General features: G+C 47.5%; 1 protein-coding gene across 1 annotated transcript in view; it reads right to left on the bottom strand.

The window, feature by feature from the left end:
- Fanca (FA complementation group A) overlaps positions 1-18353 on the bottom strand; it is a 64166-nt gene that overhangs the window by 23475 nt on the left and 22338 nt on the right. Inside the window, exons 18-27 of the mRNA XM_042702212.1 lie at positions 16766-16854; positions 15909-15969; positions 15766-15815; positions 13434-13510; positions 12343-12456; positions 10687-10823; positions 9651-9721; positions 9307-9403; positions 9022-9209; positions 6257-6353 (exon numbers count right to left, since the gene is read on the bottom strand). Of these exons, the coding sequence (XP_042558146.1) occupies positions 6257-6353; positions 9022-9209; positions 9307-9403; positions 9651-9721; positions 10687-10823; positions 12343-12456; positions 13434-13510; positions 15766-15815; positions 15909-15969; positions 16766-16854 (981 nt within the window). The remainder of the gene's footprint in view (positions 1-6256; positions 6354-9021; positions 9210-9306; positions 9404-9650; positions 9722-10686; positions 10824-12342; positions 12457-13433; positions 13511-15765; positions 15816-15908; positions 15970-16765; positions 16855-18353) is intronic.

The following is an 18353-nucleotide window of genomic DNA, read 5'->3' as shown; positions in this document are numbered from 1 at the left end:
GTGAGTACTCTCACTAATGCAGTGCGGATGTTCTCACACAGTGTGAGTGCTCTCACTAATGCAGTGCAGGTGTTCTCAGTGAGTGCTCTCACTAATGCAGTGCAGGTGTTCACACAGTGTGAGTACTCTAATGCAGTGCAGGTGTTCTCACACAGTGTGAGTGCTCTCGCTAATGCAGTGCAGGTGTTCTCACACAGTGTGAGTGCTCTCGCTAATGCAGTGCAGGTGATCTCACACAGTGTGAGTGCTCTCGCTAATGCAGTGCAGGTGTTCTCACACAGTGTGAGTGCTCTCGCTAATGCAGTGCAGGTGTTCTCACAGTGTGAGTGCTCACTAATGCAGTGCAGGTGTTCTCACAGTGTGAGTGCTCTCGCTAATGCAGTACAGGTGTTCTCAGTGTGAGTGCTCTCGCTAATGCAGTGCAGGTGTTCTCAGTGTGAGTGCTCTCACTAATGCAGTGCAGGTGTTCTCACACAGTGAGTACTCTCACTAATGCAGTGCAGGTGTTCTCACACAGTGAGTACTCTCACTAATGCAGTGCAGATGTTCTCACACAGTGTGAGTGCTCTCACTAATGCAGTGCAGGTGTTCTCAGTGTGAGTGCTCTCACTAATGCAGTGCAGGTGTTCACACAGTGAGAGTGCTCTCACTAATGCAGTGCAGGTGTTCTCACACAGTGTGAGTGCTCTCGCTAATGCAGTGTAGGTGTTCTCACACAGTGTGAGTGCTCACTAATGCAGTGCAGGTGTTCTCACAGTGTGAGTGCTCTCACTAATGCAGTGCAGGTGTTCTCAGTGTGAGTGCTCTCACTAATGCAGTGCAGGTGTTCTCACACAGTGAGTGCTCTCACTAATGCAGTGCAGATGTTCTCACACAGTGTGAGTGCTCTCACTAATGCAGTGCAGGTGTTCTCAGTGTGAGTGCTCTCACTAATGCAGTGCAGGTGTTCACACAGTGGGAGTACTCTAATGCAATGCAGGCTTTCTCACACAGTGTGAGTACTCTAATGCAGTGCAGGTGTTCTCACAGTGTGAGTGCTCTCGCTAATGCAGTGCAGGTGTTCTCACACAGTGTGAGTGCGCTCACTAATGCAGTGCAGGTGTTCTCACACACAGTGTGAGTGCTCTCGCTAATGCAGTGCAGGTGTTCTCAGTGTGAGTGCGCTCACTAATGCAGTGCAGGTGTTCTCAGTGTGAGTGCTCTCACTAATGCAGTGCAGGTGTTCTGACACAGTGAGTACTCTCACTAATGCAGTGCAGCTGTTCTCACAGTGAGTACTCTCACTAATGCAGTGCAGATGTTCTCACAGTGTGAGTGCTCTCACTAATGCAGTGCAGGTGTTCTCACACAGTGTGAGTACTCTCACTAATGCAGTGCAGATGTTCTCACACAGTGTGAGTGCTCTCACTAATGCAGTGCAGGTGTTCTCAGTGAGTGCTCTCACTAATGCAGTGCAGGTGTTCTCACACAGTGTGAGTACTCTCACTAATGCAGTGCAGATGTTCTCACACAGTGTGAGTGCTCTCACTAATGCAGTGCAGGTGTTCTCAGTGTGAGTGCTCTCACTAATGCAGTGCAGATGTTCTCACACAGTGTGAGTGCTCTCACTAATGCAGTGCAGGTGTTCTCAGTGTGAGTGCTCTCACTAATGCAGTGCAGGTGTTCACACAGTGTGAGTACTCTAATGCAGTGCAGGTGTTCTCACACAGTGTGAGTGCTCTCGCTAATGCAGTGCAGGTGTTCTCACACAGTGAGTGCTCGCACTAATGCAGTACAGGTGTTCTCAGTGTGAGTGCTCTCGCTAATGCAGTGCAGGTGTTCTCAGTGTGAGTGCTCTCACTAATGCAGTGCAGGTGTTCTCACACAGTGAGTACTCTCACTAATGCAGTGCAGCTGTTCTCACACAGTGAGTACTCTCACTAATGCAGTGCAGATGTTCTCACACAGTGTGAGTGCTCTCACTAATGCAGTGCAGGTGTTCTCAGTGTGAGTGCTCTCACTAATGCAGTGCAGGTGTTCTCAGTGTGAGTGCTCTCACTAATGCAGTGCAGGTGTTCTCACACAGTGAGTGCTCTCACTAATGCAGTGCAGATGTTCTCACACAGTGTGAGTGCTCTCACTAATGCAGTGCAGGTGTTCTCACACAGTGAGTGCTCACTAATGCAGTGCAGATGTTCTCACACAGTGTGAGTGCTCTCACTAATGCAGTGCAGGTGTTCTCAGAGTGCTCTCACTAATGCAGTGCAGGTGTTCTCACACAGTGAGTGCTCTCACTAATGCAGTGCAGGTGTTCTCACAGTGTGAGTGCTCTCGCTAATGCAGTGCAGGTGTTCTCACACAGTGTGAGTGCTCTCACTAATGCAGTGCAGGTGTTCTCACAGTGTGAGTGCTCTCGCTAATGCAGTGCAGGTGTTCTCACACAGTGTGAGTACTCTCACTAATGCAGTGCAGGTGTTCTCAGTGTGAGTGCTCTCGCTAATACAGTGCAGGTGTTCTCAGTGTGAGTGCTCTCACTAATGCAGTGCAGGTGTTCTCACAGTGAGTACTCTCACTAATGCAGTGCCGCTGTTCTCACACAGTGAGTACTCTCACTAATGCAGTGCAGATGTTCTCACACAGTGTGAGTGCTCTCACTAATGCAGTGCAGGTGTTCTCACAGTGTGAGTACTCTCACTTATGCAGTGCAGGTGTTCTCAGTGTGAGTGCTCTCACTAATGCAGTGCAAATGTTCTCACACAGTGTGAGTGCTCTCACTAATGCAGTGCAGGTGTTCTCACACAGTGAGTACTCTCACTAATGCAGTGCTGGTGTTCTCACACAGTGAGTGCTCTCACTAATGCAGTGCAGATGTTCTCACACAGTGTGAGTGCTCTCACTAATGCAGTGCAGGTGTTCTCAGTGTGAGTGCTCTCGCTAATGCAGTGCAGGTGTTCTCAGTGTGAGTGCTCTGACTAATGCAGTGCAAATGTTCTCACACAGTGTGAGTGCTCTCACTAATGCAGTGCAGGTGTTCTCACACAGTGAGTACTCTCACTAATGCAGTGCAGGTGTTCTCACAGTGAGTGCTCTCACTAATGCAGTGCAGATGTTCTCACACAGTGTGAGTGCTCTCACTAATGCAGTGCAGGTGTTCTCAGTGTGAGTGCTCTCACTAATGCAGTGCAGGTGTTCACAGTGTGAGTACTCTAATGCAGTGCAGGCGTTCTCACACAGTGTGAGTGCTCTCGCTAATGCAGTGCAGGTGTTCTCACAGTGTGAGTGCTCTCGCTAATGCAGTGCAGGTGTTCTCACAGTGTGAGTGCTCTCGCTAATGCAGTACAGGTGTTCTCAGTGTGAGTGCTCTCGCTAATGCAGTGCAGGTGTTCTCAGTGTGAGTGCTCTCACTAATGCAGTGCAGGTGTTCTCACACAGTGAGTACTCTCACTAATGCAGTGCAGCTGTTCTCACACAGTGAGTACTCTCACTAATGCAGTGCAGATGTTCTCACACAGTGTGAGTGCTCTCACTAATGCAGTGCAGCTGTTCTCACACAGTGAGTGCTCTCACTAATGCAGTGCAGATGTTCTCAGTGTGAGTGCTCTCGCTAATGCAGTGCAGGTGTTCTCAGTGAGTGCTCTCACTAATGCAGTGCAGGTGTTCTCACACAGTGTGAGTACTCTAATGCCGTGCAGGTGTTCTCACACAGTGAGTACTCTCACTAATGCAGTGCAGATGTTCTCACACAGTGTGAGTGCTCTCACTAATGCAGTGCAGGTGTTCTCACACACAGTGTGAGTGCTCTCGCTAATGCAGTGCAGGTGTTCTCACAGTGTGAGTGCTCACTAATGCAGTGCAGGTGTTCTCACAGTGTGAGTGCTCTCACTAATGCAGTGCAGGTGTTCTCAGTGTGAGTGCTCTCGCTAATGCAGTGCAGGTGTTCTCAGCGAGTGCTCTCACTAATGCAGTGCAGGTGTTCTCAGTGTGAGTACTCTTACTAATGCAGTGCAGGTGTTCTCACACAGTGTGAGTACTCTAATGCAGTGCAGGTGTTCTCACACAGTGAGTGCTCTCACTAATGCAGTGCAGGTGTTCTCACTGATGCATCAGCCAACTGACTTATACCTGTCATCCCGCACTTTAAACTGAAAACATTACTGGCCTACAAGGGAGACAGGCAGGACTGTTCCTGTTACACAATCCCTCGGCTATTGAGTCCTTGTTTCTGCCTGGTGAGGCTGTGGGCAGCATGCTGAGTCTCCTGTCTTTACCTGGATTTTTTCTTTTATTGTTGGTTGTGGGGCCTAAATTCAGGGCCTGGGCACTGTCCTTGAGCTCTTTTGCTCCAGGCTAGTACTCTACCACTTTGAGCTACAGCACCACTTCTGGTTTTCTGGTGATTCATTGGAGGTAAGAGTCTCACAGACTTTCCTACCTGGGCTGACTTTGAACCCTCCGATCTCAATCTCCTGAGTAGCTAGGATTACAGGCATGAGCCAACCAGCGCTTGGCTCACATGGACTTTCTTTAAGCCTCTGGTTCCTCAAAGCATAGGTAAAGCTTGGAGCCCCCAGGTACTTTTGAATCAGAATCTTTATCTGGGCAGACTCCAATAGTCTGGATTTTTTTAAAAGAGAAGCTTACCTAGCATACATGAATCCCTGGACTCAATTCCTCAGTATCACATAAACAGAAAAAGCTAGAAGTGGCGCTGTGGCTCAAGTGGTAGAGCACTAGCCTTGAACAAAAGAAGCTCGGGGACAGTGACTAGGCCCAGAGTTCAAGCCCCATGACTGACAAAATAAAAAGGAAAAAAAAGAAAAAAGAAAAAAGAAATCACACTTGTAATCTCAGCCACAAAGGCAAAAGTGGTAGACCCTACCTGAAAAATAAACTAAAGCAAAAAAAAGCTAAAGGGGGGCTGGGAAGGTGGCTCAGTGATAGAGCGCTTGCCTTGCATGCCTGAGGCCCTGGGTTCCATTCCTCAGCACCACATAAGCAGAAAGAATAAAAAGCCAGAAGTGGCGCTGTGGCTCAAGTGGTAGAGCACTAGCCTTGAGCTGAAGAGCTGAGGGACAGCGCCCAGGCCCAGAGTTCAGGCCCCACGACTGGACCCAAAAAAAAAAAAGCTAAAGGTTTAGGTCAAGTGGTGAAGTAGTTGCCTATCAAGTGCAAAGATCTGAGTTCAAACACTAATACTGCTCCACATAAAAAAACCAAAAACAAAGCAAAAAAACAAACAGTGTTTCATATACAAGAATAAAATTCTGTAGAGAGGAAGTTGGTATTATGGTTCAATGGTACACAGCTTGCACTGCAAGAGTGACTCCCTAGATTCAACTCCAGCCTCTTCAAAAAACTAAAAAGCCAAGCACCAGTGGCTCACACCTGTAATCCTAACTATTCAGAAGGCTGAGATATGAAAACCACAGTTCAAAGCCAGATTGGGCAGGAAAGTCTCTGAGATTCTTATCTCCAATTAACCACCAAAAAGTTGGAAGTGGAACTGTGGCTCAAGTGGCAGAGCACCAGCCTTGAGCACAAAGTTCAAGAGCAGTGCCCAAGCCCTGAGTTCAAGCCCCAGGACCCCCCCAAAGAAAAAGGGGAAAAAAGAGTGCAATGGCCACCTCTAATCTTAGCTACTCCTGACTGATACGGATCCCAAGTTCAAGGCCATAGTAAGAAAAAGGAAAGGACAAGTATGTGGGGCAGGGATAGACTGGGGACATGACTTATGTATTAGAGCACTAGTATGAGGTCCTGGAAAATCTGTACCCTGCTTTTCAGTGTTTTTTTTTTTTTTGGTCGGTCATGGGGCCTGAACTCTGGGCCAGGGCGCTGTCCCTCAGCTCTTCAGCTCAAGGCTAGCGCTCTACTACTTGAGTCACAGTGCCACTTCTGGCTTTTTCTGTTTATGTGGTGCTAAGGAATTGAACCCAGGGCCTCATGCATGCAAGACAAGCACTCCACCATTGAGCCATCTTCCCAGCCCTTCAGTGTATCTTTAAAGTATTGATTTTTACCAATATTTACATTTTAATTTGCTTGTATTATTAAAAAAAATCAGTCTGTTTAAAGGAGAAGTTGATACTTGTATCACTTTGTACCCTAATGTTTAGCATACAAAACATTAAACTCTCCAATCAGGTGGGCCACCCAAGAGACAGACTGACACACAACACACTGTGTCTTTTGTTGAAAAGATCTTTGCCTTTAGCAAGAAAGCCACAAAAACCCAAGAGCTCAAGAGAGGAGAAAAACAGGCACCTGGCAAACCTACTTTTTTGATCAGGCCAGGAGATAAACAGCTGTACAAGGCATCACAGGGCTGAGAAGAGAACTTGCACAAAGAATACGAAATTGCTGCTGTGCAGAATCTGCAAGTAGAAAGGAGAATTGTAATATTTGTTGTGGGGCTAGGAAGGTGGCTCAGTGGTAGAGCGCTTGCCTTGCATGCATGAGGCCCTGGGTTCGATTCCTCAGCACCACATAAGCAAAAAAGAAAAAAGCCAGAAGTGGTGCTGTGGCTCAAGTAGTAGAGCACTAGCCTTGAGCTGAAGAGCTGAGGGACAACTCCCAGGACCAGAGTTCAGGTCCCATGACCAGACCCTCCCAAAAAATATATATATGATGTGACCCACACAAGTAAGGGTAAATGACACCTAAGAGTGAATTGCACAGAAGTGAATTTAGTGCATTCTGCTAATTTGGTTCAGAATACCCTCTCACAACTGCAGCTTCAGGTCTAGCATCTTCTGAACCAGAGCCATTACTTCCCAAAGCTGCTGTCCAAATGAAGGCAGACATTTGACAGCATGTAAACATCTGCATACTGCCTGAAACATAGGTAGACTCAGTCAGGAGATGGGTGCGAGACTAGGGCAGAGCCCCCAAGTATGCAGACACATTCTTTTGTGGAAAGGGGTCTGCAGAGCTAAACAGCAAGTATACTTGATGGGTTAAAGATGACAGTGTATATACACAGGGTAACTCTTGAGTGTAGCACCAGCCACATATGTACCTGGCAGGAAATACAACCAGTGAGGATAATGTGTGCAGAAAGAGAAGATGAACAAGAACAGAGGTTGATCCCAAGGACCAGGAAACAAGAGAGGGTAAGTCCAGATGATTGTGTGAAGGACTAACTGACAATGCTTGTATGAAAAACAATCCTTAGGGCTGGGAAGGCGGCTCAGTGGTAGAGTGCTTGCCTTGCATGCATGAGGCCCTGGGTTTGATTCCTCAGCACCACATAAGCAGAAAAAGCCAGAAGTGGCGCTGTTGCTCAAGTGGTAGAGCACTAGCCTTGAACTGAAGAGCTGAAGGACAGCGCCCAGGCCCATAGTTCAGGCCCCAGGACTGGCAAAAAAAGAAAAGAAAAGAAAAGAAATTGTAGCAGAGATGATCTTCGCGGGGCAACCGATCTTGAAACAGCCTTGCCCAACAAGAAGCCAGGTTGCACCACCTTTGGAGTATTCCATGCTACTTATAAAGATAGAAAAGCATTGATTTCAGCCTTCCTTCCTTCCTTCCTTCCTTTCTTCCTATATAAGCAGCACTGTCAGCAACAAGTTCAGTATTCTGCCCTCCCCACTGACTGGCAACGCAGGTACTTCCATGTGAGTGAGAACACTTGCCTCTCAACTAAACTGCGCATTCTCCCTCCCTTGCTCCTGTGTCCTACAATGACAGAGGGATAAGTCATGAGGCGCTTAGCACTAGTGGCTCAAAGCCAGGCTCACCTAGGTCGGACTTTTACACGACAGGAAATTCACATGACCAAAGCTGCCTCCCTGGGGCTCCTGTCTGGTGATGAGAACAGGCTCTACTCTCTTTCCCACTTCTCACATTTCTTAGGCCTTTCTCAGTTCTCAAATTGATGAGCCCCATTCTGGGAACTCAGTCCAGACCCCATCCCAACTCCAGTTGCCCACTTTGTTCCCACAGGGCCTATCAGACAATCACAAAGGTGCTCCTAAAAAACCCTTCTAGTCACCCTTCCTTAGCTGCCAGGAAGGCAGTTACCCCAGAACCTCCATGCTACAGTCCTGGTCCCAGCCACCAAAAGCTCCATTCGTCTCCTGGCCTCTGTTCTAGCCCATCTCACTGCGGCAGCCACACAGCATACACAAGACCCCAAGTGTGACACATCTCAGCCCTTTGCTAGTGCCGGGCTTCCCCCACCTTAGTACCTGACACTCCAGAGGCCCTCCCAAAGTGTTCAAGCACTGGCCCCAGCTGGCACTCCTCCACTCACTACTGAGTTTCCTACGAGAAGGAAGGGCTCCTGGCGCAGGCTTGGCAGGCAGCAGTGCTCTCTGAATGCCTACAAAGGGAGTGCTGGCTCCAATGGGAAGAACCATGCATTTCAAATCCCTAAAGGCCAGTTCCTCTTTGTACAGGCCTCAAGAGAAAGGCCACAAGGAATCCAAAAACCTAACCTCGGAACTGGAGGGAACTGTCAGACAAGCTCAAGACACCAAGGCAGCTCTGGCCATGACCACCATGAATGGTACAACAACATGAGGAGACATCTTCAACCTCATGCTAACTACAGTGAGCATCAGCTCCAGCAGCTGACTTAAGATGGTATAACTCCATCTTTATAAAGAAACAATCAAACCCTGAATGTTAAGAAATGGTAGTCTCTGGGTGGCCAATTTTCTGTACATTTGTATCTTGTATTTTCTTTTTTGGTGCTGGGGATTGCTAAATACATATCTAATCAGTGAGTTGTCCCCAAGTCTTTTTTTTTTCCCCCCCACTCCTGGGGCTTGAACTCAGGGCCTGGGCTCTATCCCTGTGTTTCTCTCTCAAGGATAGCACTCTACCACTTGAGCCACAGCTCACTTCCAGCTTTTTCTGTGAATGTGGTACTGAGGAATCGAACCCAGGGCTTCATTCATGCCGAGTAAGCACTCTACCACTAAGCCACATTCCCAGCCTTTTCTTTTCTTTTGCTGGTCTTCTCTAACGTCATCTGGTAAGTACTTGTTACTGTTTTCAAGAGAAGCGGCAGTAACAGGAATGAGGAAGAGGGCTCACCTGAGACAGAAGAGTGAGGACTCCCTGGTGCGGCAGGTCAGAAGGCTGTCCAGGAACTCGGGGATGGGGAGGCCGCTGCGGGGAGCAGGAGGACCTGGATCCACCTTTGGCAGTGTGAGCTTGGCCTCACCCAGGTGGACAATCAAGGCGGCCAACCCCAGCACGTGTTGGGCACTCAGCTTCGGGCACTGAAACAAGGCAGCTCTCTAGCCCAAAGGATCCAGACACCAAGGACTAGCCAGCCTCTGGCAGGGGCCTGGGTGTGTACTGAGGGGCAGGAGCTACCTGGTGAGCAAGCAGCTGGACAAGACGAATGAGTACTACAGGCAGCAGCCTGGGTCCACACAGGGTCCTCACAAAGAGGGCAGCCCAGGTACCCTGCCTACAGAGACACAGAAACTGAGTCGCTTTTGTTAATGGTCCTGCACATCCCTTCAATGACTGAGCCATGCATGGCCTACAGAGGGCCAGATTCTCCCCCAAACAGTGGCCTTTTTATAACAAAGACAGCTAGTTTTCCAAGGAATCCCCATTTGACAAAGCTCAGCCCAGCCATCTGATCCCAGCAACCAAGCTCACACCTGCCTAGCCCATAGTTTTAGTACCCAGTGAAACTCTTGAACCCTCACCTCTCTGGAAGGGCAAAGCTGGAGGCTGCCATTAGGTTCTGACAGAAAGCTGTGAGCAGGAGATCTACAACCTGGCAGAAGACAGCATCACATGAGGCTTGGTGCCTCATGTATCAGTGACAAAGGAGGCAATTCAAACAGGACTGAGAGATAGGCAATCACAAAACTAGTTGGAACCAAGATGGCCCAGCAAAGCTGGGACTCTAGCAGGATCAGTGTTGTCAGGCAAACTAGGAACAAGAACCCAAGACTAAATCAACAAATCTGGATTGTTAAGGGGCAAAGAGGAAATGTTTGAGGTTTGGGGGCTAGAAATGGCCTATACCACACCTACTTTGAAATAGGGTAACAGCACAAACAGGCTAGGGAGGGTTGGACATCCTCAGCACTGATGCGTGGTTCCTCCATCTAACTACATTTGTGTGTGTGTGTGTGCGCGTGTGCGCTTGAAGTAGCCCTTAGCTACTCCTAAGCTATCCCTTAGCTTTTGCACACAAGGCTGGCACTCTGTCACTTAAGCCACTTCTTTACTTCCAGGTTTTTGGTGGTTAATTGGAGACAAAAAAAAAATCTCAAGGACTTTTCCTACCCGAGCTGGCTTTAAATCAAGATCCTCTTATCCAGCTCCTGAGTAGCTACAATTACAGGTGTGAGACACCAGTGCCTACCTTTTTTGTCTTACCAGGTTTGAACGCAGGGCCTAGGGTCTTGCACTTATGAGGCAGAAGGAGCTCTACAGCTGAGTCATGTCTCTAGTTGTTTTTTGCAATAACTTTTGTGAGGAAAGTCTTCCAAATTAGATTTCTGATCACAGCTGGGATGACAGGTGCAGGCCACCACAGCAGCTACTAGCTGAGAAAATGTCTTGTAAACTCTCCTGCCCAGGCAAGCCTCACACTGCAATCCTTCCATTCTCCAGCTGCTAAGCAGCTAAGGTTGTAAGTGTAAGCCTCTGGTGCCTGGTTCTGCCCTCACTTTGAACATAACCTAAGAAGATTCTGATACTACAGCCAGATCCCGGACAGCCCACACCCACCATCTGATCTTGCTTCTCAAGTTTTGGAGCAGGGATGCTGAGCTGAATCTTCAATATTTCAAGGCTGTTGTCATCTTTACTGTGACCCAAAGTAGCACTCAGTCGTTCAGAAATCACAGCCATCTGAGCAGATATAACTACAAAGAGACCAGCGAGGTTAGACGGGAGATGTGGGAAGGAGGCAGCGTGTAGGGGCCTTCGGAGCCTGGCAGCAGGATCATCAGCACCACCACATGGCAACTTGGCCTCTGTGTGGAGGCTGCTGTGGGGAGTACTGGCGGGCTGGCCAACAACAGCCCAGCGTCTCTGTGTGGCACTTACACAGATCCTTTTTGCTACTGGCACCTTTAGCCAAGAGGGGAAAAACAGGGTTTACTTACATTGCAGTTGGCAAGTGACCACCAACGAAGCAACTTGCTGCCTCACTACACTGATCATATGTCCTGGGCAGTCCTGGCAGAGGATGGATGCATCCTCTCCCTGGATCAGCCAAGGGGCCGACGTGTCCATGTGCTGTCAGAAACCCCATGCCAACTTTCCCATGCTGTGACAGCTGTCTGAGCACACAGCCTCCTAGACACCAGAGGCACGTAGGCCCCACAGCTCCACTCAAGCCTAGAAATCTCTTCATGGCTTTTAGGAATAGAGCTGACTTGATGTTTGTCAATCTTTTGCTTAAGCACTGGAATTCTTCATAAAGTCCTCCTAATACCACATATAGGACCCTGCATGATGACACACACCTGTAATTTTAGCACTTGGGAGATTGAGATGGGAGAGCAGCCGAGGAGTGCAAGGCCAAGTTGGGCAGCATCGTAGGCGGGAAAAACACCCCAACTCAAATGGACACCCCTGTTCCTCCCACCATTGAGCCTGAAAGCCGAAAGGTTGAGCCTCCAACATCTGTGCATCCAGCTTGAGGAAGAGAGGAGAGGCTGGGTAGCTGATGCCCAGCTGGAGCAGCTGTGCTGGAAGTTTGTGATTGTTTCCTCTCGCTCTGTCTTGGCTTAACTAAAATCTATCATCCCTAGTTGCTGGATATGGAGTGCCCCAGGGTTTGGGTATTGGAAGCTCCATCTCCACCCAGGGTGGCAGTGGAAGGTGATGCTTCACGGTAAGAGGTGACTGCCCTCAGAAAGGACTAATAAGAGTTTCTCATGAGGTTCTCTATAGAGGGCTGTCATTACAGAGCAGGCAGGGCCCTCCCTGGTGGCTCTGGCTCCTTATCTAACATGAGAACCCTATTTCCCGTCAGTCCCTCCCTCATACTGTGGTACAGCCTCTAAAACTGTAAGCTAGGGGCTGGGAAGGTGGCTCAGTGGTAGAGCGCATGCCTTGCATGTATGAGGCTCTGGGTACGATTCCTCAGGACCACATAAGCAAAAAAGAAAAAAAATGGAAGTGGCGCTGTGGCTCAAGTGGTAGAGTGCTAGCCTTGAGCTGAAGAGCTGAGGCCCAGAGTTCAGACCCCACGACCGGACCCAAAAAAAAATGAAAAAAAACTGTAAGCTAGATGAGCACCAGTGACTCATGTCTGTAATCCTAGCCACTTAGGAGGCCAAGACCTGGAGGACGGAAGTTCAAAGCCAGCCTGGGCAAAAAAGTCCACATGACTCAATCTCTAATTAACCAACAGCCAAATACACTCATCCTTACCATCAAACTGGGTGGGGTCTGCCACTGAGGCTCTGAGCTCTTCCAGTGCAACCCTGAGTGGTCCCAGGGGGTCTCCAGCACAACTAGGCTCTGCCCTTGTTTCTGGAACTGCACCTGAGTGAAGGATGGACAATTTTGACTATTAGGCCAACTGGGAAACAAACTCAGTGGGATTCTCTGTTGCAAACAGAAACATGGACACAGTTAAGCAAAGAAGACAAGAAAAAAAAAGCCAGGTGCTAGCGGCTCACATCTGTTATAATCCTAGCTACTCAGGAGGCTGAGATCTGAGGATCCCAGTTCAAAGCCAGCTGGAGCAGGAAAGTCTGTTAAGACTTATTATCTCCAATCAAATCACAGAAAAAAATGGAAGTGGTGCTTTGGCTCAAGTGGTGGAGCTCTAGCCTTGAGCAAAAAGGAGCTCAGGGACAGCATTCAGGCCCAAAGTTCAAACCACAGGACCAGCACACGCGTGCATGCACACACGCACACACACACAAATGGCTGTGAGTAGATACCAGACACAGTTCTCAGAGTCAAATAAGGTCTCTCTGTGATGATGGATGCTGCATATGTTACTAAAAATTAAAACAGTGGCCTAACTATTCAGGAGGCTGAAATTTGAGGACTGTGGCTCAAAAACCACCTTGGCAGAAAAGTCCATGCTCTTATCTCCAATTCATCACCGAAAAGATGGCTCCACTAATAAGAATGCTGGCCTTAAGCACAAAAAGATAGTGCCCAGTCTCCAGGTTCAAGCCTAGAACAGTACCATGTGTGCACGCGCGCACACGCACGCACGCACGCGCTCACATTCACACACATTCACACACACACACACATACACACATGCGCGCGCACAAATAAATAATAATAAAATAGTGGAGCCAGGCACCATGCTCATGCCTGTAATCTCTCATATGAGTTGTAGAGATCAGGGAACCATGGTTTAAGATCATCCGGGACACCAAGTCATGAGACTCTATCTCTATCAAGGACTGAATGCTATAGCACAAACTTGTCAACCCCAGCAACACAGGGAAACACACACATCAAGGAAACAGAAAGCACAGACACAGAAAGTGGCTCACTCTGCAGCTGCTGCTCCTTGGCAGTAGTGCAGGCTTGGCGATAAGCAGCATACTGAGATGGAGGGATTTTATCTGCTCTGTATCAGAAAACAATATATAAATCAAATATGAGGATCTGATTCTCAGCTTTGTAGGTCTAAAACTAAATCATAAACCAGAATTAGATATTTCAATAAATCATACAACAGTGTACACAGTGTATAGTACTGTCCTGGTTTTAGAAGATAATTCATGCATGTTTACAAAAACATGGATTTAATTGGTACTATTTCATGTCATATAATACTAATGAGTAAAAAAATATTCAATTCATATCATTACAAATATGCCTATCACACATAAAATGAATGTTGTCACAATATGCATGGTGGTCCATGTGATCTCTATTTCCAGGCTGAGTCTACTGCTGAAATTGTGTTGTGATGGTTCATCTCTGAAGCACGGTGTCCTCATTCACCTGTCTAGACCTTGCCCATCTCAGCTTAGAGGGTACTTAGAGAAACCTCACATCACTAACTTGTCAGGATGTTTTCTGGTAAAATTTCACATAGGCCTTCTGTATGTTTTCAGGGCCATTCTTAGTGTTATAACATTGCAGACCATTACATCTGGGCAGGTGCAATGGTTCTGTCTATGCCAGTGGACTACAGAGAGGACAGTCTCTATCCCCTGTGTGGAAGCCGTAGTCGCCTGTGACTTCGGGCTATTACCAGTGATGTAGCAACACACAGGCAGCATCGGGTCTTGTCAGTGCCCCTTCAGCAAGGACTGAACAATACAGTATCGATGACTAAAACCTGAGATGGGGGCTGGGAATAAGTGGTAGACTGCTTGCTTAGTGCACACAGGCCACAGTTTCATCTTCAGCACTGTGAGGTAGAGGAAGAGGGGATCTTAGATGGCTGTAAAGATTTCTCAGAACTCCCTACTCAATTAAAAAAGGAATAGAAAAGCTAACTCTACTAATAACATTCACGAACTAAGTCAAGAGGACCCAAGTGACCAAGTTACATGGTTTGACAACCATAACACTCTGCCAAACCTTTACATGCAGAGTCCCTGTATCAGACAAGATTCCAGAGAATAGGAGACTGTGTCTTGATTTACTCTATTTTGTATGTCTGTACCAGTTCTAGGGTTCAGAGGCTCACACTCTCATTTGGATTTATTTCTCCCTCAAGACTGGCGCTTTGCCAATTAAGCCATATTTCCATTTCCAGCTTTTGTGTCATCAATTGGAGATTTAAGTCTCTCCGACTGGGTGCCAGTGGCTCATGCCAGTAATTCTAGCAACTCAGGAGGCTGAGATTGCATTAAGGATCGCAATTTGAAGCCAGCCCAGCAGAAAAGTCTATGAGACTCTTATCTCCAATTAACCCCTGGAATTGGTACTGTGGCTCAGAGTGGTTGAGCACTAGCCTTGAGCAAAAAAGCTCAGGGACAGCACTCAGGTCCTGAGTTCACGCCCTACAACCAAAAAAAGAGAAGAAAAAAAATCTAGACTTTTCTGTTCAGGCTAGCTTCAAATCACAATTCTCAGATCTCGGCCTCCTGAATAGCTAGTATTTCAGGCTTAAGCCACTGGCACCTGGCTCTGATTTACTTAATATCATTATGAAACTTCCATGCTAAAGTACCCAAGATGTAGAATTACAGACATAGGTACAAAGCCACTTGAAACATCACTAGATCATATTCAGCAATTCAAGTTGGATATAGTGGCCATGTCTCTATTCCCAGCATTTGCTTAGAGCTGTATGTTCTAGGATATGACCCATTCTGGAGAAAGCTCTGGGAACACTAAAAACATATATTGTACCTCTACTAGGTAAAATACTAAGACTGCTTGGTCTGTGGTATCATTTAATTCTAAGGTTTTTCTGTTGGTGTTAGATTTAGAAGACTGTTGTGGACAGGGCCACTGCTGTTGTGCTGGGTTTATCAGGACATGTAAGTTTGGAAGTGTTTTCTTGATGACCTGGGTCCACCAGTTTTTGGTGCGTATATGTTAACAACGGCAATTTCCTCTTCATGGATCATTCCCTGCATTAATATGAAGCAATTATCCTTGTCCCTTCTGACTGATTTTAATTTGAATTCTCTATTACCATGTATCATTATGGTCATTCCTGCCTGCTTTCATTCGAAGCCCGTGTTTGTCTTTGTTAGTGACAAAAACAATGACAAGTTGATTTTCTACCTTAGAACCAAGTTTGAAGCCAATATTTTATAAACAAAACATGCATGATAAACAGATCTTCTACAAAAGAACCACAACTCTGCATTATCAAAACCCTTTGGACACAGAAATGCGACTACTGAAGCTCCTTACCTCTTCAGAGACTCTATAAAACCTTCTCGGGAGTCAGGGACCAATGGAAGCTACAAAGAAAACAGCTGAGTGAGCAGCAGATAAGGAAAAAGGATTGTCCCTGGTTCCCACTGAGTACAGGTAGTAGACTTCAAACCACTTACCACTCGTGGTGTGAGCAGGGCAGGGAGGAAGTGAGATATGTAGTAAGATCGTCTGAATATGCTTCAGCATGGAAAAGCAAAAGACACCACAGTGAATACAGGGAAAAGGCACCATCTGTTTGCCAACAGTCTTAAGGAGTGGTTCTTCTTCAAGATGCTTAATCAAACTGGCTCATGCCTGTAATCCTAGCTATTCAGCAGGCTGAGATCTGAGGATCATGGTTCAAAGCCAGCCCGGGCAGGAACATCCGTGAGACTCTTATCTCCAATAAACCACTAGAAAACCAGAAGTGCAGAAGTGGTGCTGTGGCTCAAGTGGTAGAGCACTCACCTTGAGCTGAAGAGCGCAGGGACAGTGCCCAGGCCCAGAGTTCAAGCCCCATGACCGACCAAAAAAAAAAAAGAGTTGGGGGGTGGGAAGGTGGCTCAGTGGTAAAGTGCTTGCCTTGCATGCATGAGGCCCTGGGTTTGATTCCTCAGCACCACATAAGCAAAAAAGAAAAAAGCCGGAAATGGTGCTGTGGCTCAAGTGGTAGAGCGCTAGCCTTGAGCTGAAGAGCTGAGGGTCAGCACCCAGGCCCAGAGTTCAGGCCACATGACCGGACCCAAAAAATAATTAATTAATTTAGAAAAAAAAAAGTCTCATGGACTTTCTTGCCCACACTGGCTTTGAACTACAATCCTCAGATCTCAGCCCGCTGAGTAGCTAGTATTACTGGCGTGAGCCACTGGTGTTTGGCTTTCACAGAAGCATTTCTTACAGCAGGATACAGTTCCTTCTGTCAAATGGACAGAGCTCCCATACTGATGTTGGTCATGGCAGCCCCTGGATGCAGCTCTCCGGGAGCCGGCCTCACCTGGCTTCCATAACAGGCACTGGAATCTTCCCTGTGTGCGCAAACACCACAATGGCCCTCTCTACATCCTGTGCTGCTTGGCTATGAGGCTGAAGAAAGAACAAAGATTTGAAAGGAAGAAAACCAGTGGACAAAGGGCAGGGGTGGAGGGAGTGTGTAGTTGTGGAGGTGGGATGGTAGGGGAACAACAAAAGAGGAGGCAACAGGGGCTGGGAAGGTGGCTCAGTGGTAGAGCGCTTGCCTTGCATGCCTGAGGCCCTGGGTTCGATTCCTCAGCACCACATAAGCAAAAAGAAAAAAGCCGGAAGTGGCGCTGTGGCTCAAGTGGTAGAGCGCTAGCCTTGAGCTGAAGAGCTGAGGGACAGCGCCCAGGCCCAGAGTTCAGGCCCCACGACCGGACCCAAAAAAAAAAAAAAAAAAAAAGAGGAAGCAACAATCCTTGATAAGAAATGTACTCATTACCTTGCTCGTGTAACTGTAACCCTTTCGTACAGTATTTTCACAACAAAAAACTTATTAAAAAAAAAAACAAAAAACAGTGGACAAGGCTATCCTCGACCCAGTCTTCCTTGTTGCCAGGGTGCTCTGACAGTTGAGAGGTAAAAGCTGAAACAAGTGCTGCACAGCCAGGGTACCAGGACAGTCACACCGACAGCCCAAATCCAAGCAGAGAAGGGATGCGGATCACACTAGCCTTTTCTTTCCCTCAGCTCCGCCAGGCAGGCAACATGGAGCTCCTACACACAGTGCAGCCTAAGCAGCCACTGCTACCCTGCCACTTGCTCTGCACTTTGCTTCCCATTCCTTTCCAGGGCAGGAGAGGAATAACTGAAGATCTTCAGATGGGAAGGAGCAGAACTTGACTTCAGACATTTAAAAAAATATGAAATGATCACTTATGAACAATGGTAAATTTTACATGGAAAACTGTATGCCATTCTTCACATCCCTTTTTTTTTTTTGGGCCAGTCCTGGGGGCTTGAATTCAGAGCTTGGGTGCTCTCCTGAGTACTCAAGGCCAGCACTCTGCCACTTGAAACACAGCGCCACTTCTGGTTTTTTCTGTGTACGTGGTACTGAGGAATCGAACCCAGGGCTTCATGCATGATAGGCAAGCACTCTACCACTAAGCTACATTCCCAACCCTTCACCTACTTTTTAAGGGTATCTGCAAATGTTCTTTTTTTTTTTTGGTGGGGGGGTCCAGTCGTGGGGCCTGAACTCTGAGCCTGGGCGCTGTCCCTCAGCTCTTCAGCTCAAGGCGAGCGCTCTACCACTTGAGCCACAGCGCCACTTCCGGCTTTTTTCTTTTTGCTTATGTGGTGCTGAGGAATCTTACCCAGGGCCTCAGGCATGCAAGGCAAGCACTCTACCACTGAGCCACCTTCCCAGCCCCATCTGCAAGTGTTCTTTACGAACTCCCAACCTTAAAGCAAAAAAGTTAAAAGATTTCTACAGTAATAGGCATATATCCTGTGACTAGTTGACACTTGATTCTTTTAAACATAGCTGGCACTTTATAGTTCACAGGAAAACACATAGACTATCACTTTATTTAGCCCAAAGTAAATTTGAAATCCCAAGGGAC

Source organism: Dipodomys spectabilis, unplaced genomic scaffold (assembly GCF_019054845.1).
Source record: "Dipodomys spectabilis isolate Male_0828 unplaced genomic scaffold, ASM1905484v1 ptg000318l, whole genome shotgun sequence".
NCBI lineage: Eukaryota > Metazoa > Chordata > Mammalia > Rodentia > Heteromyidae > Dipodomys > Dipodomys spectabilis.
The sequence above is the reverse complement of the archived record's forward strand: the minus strand, read 5'-3'. Positions and strand labels throughout refer to the sequence as shown.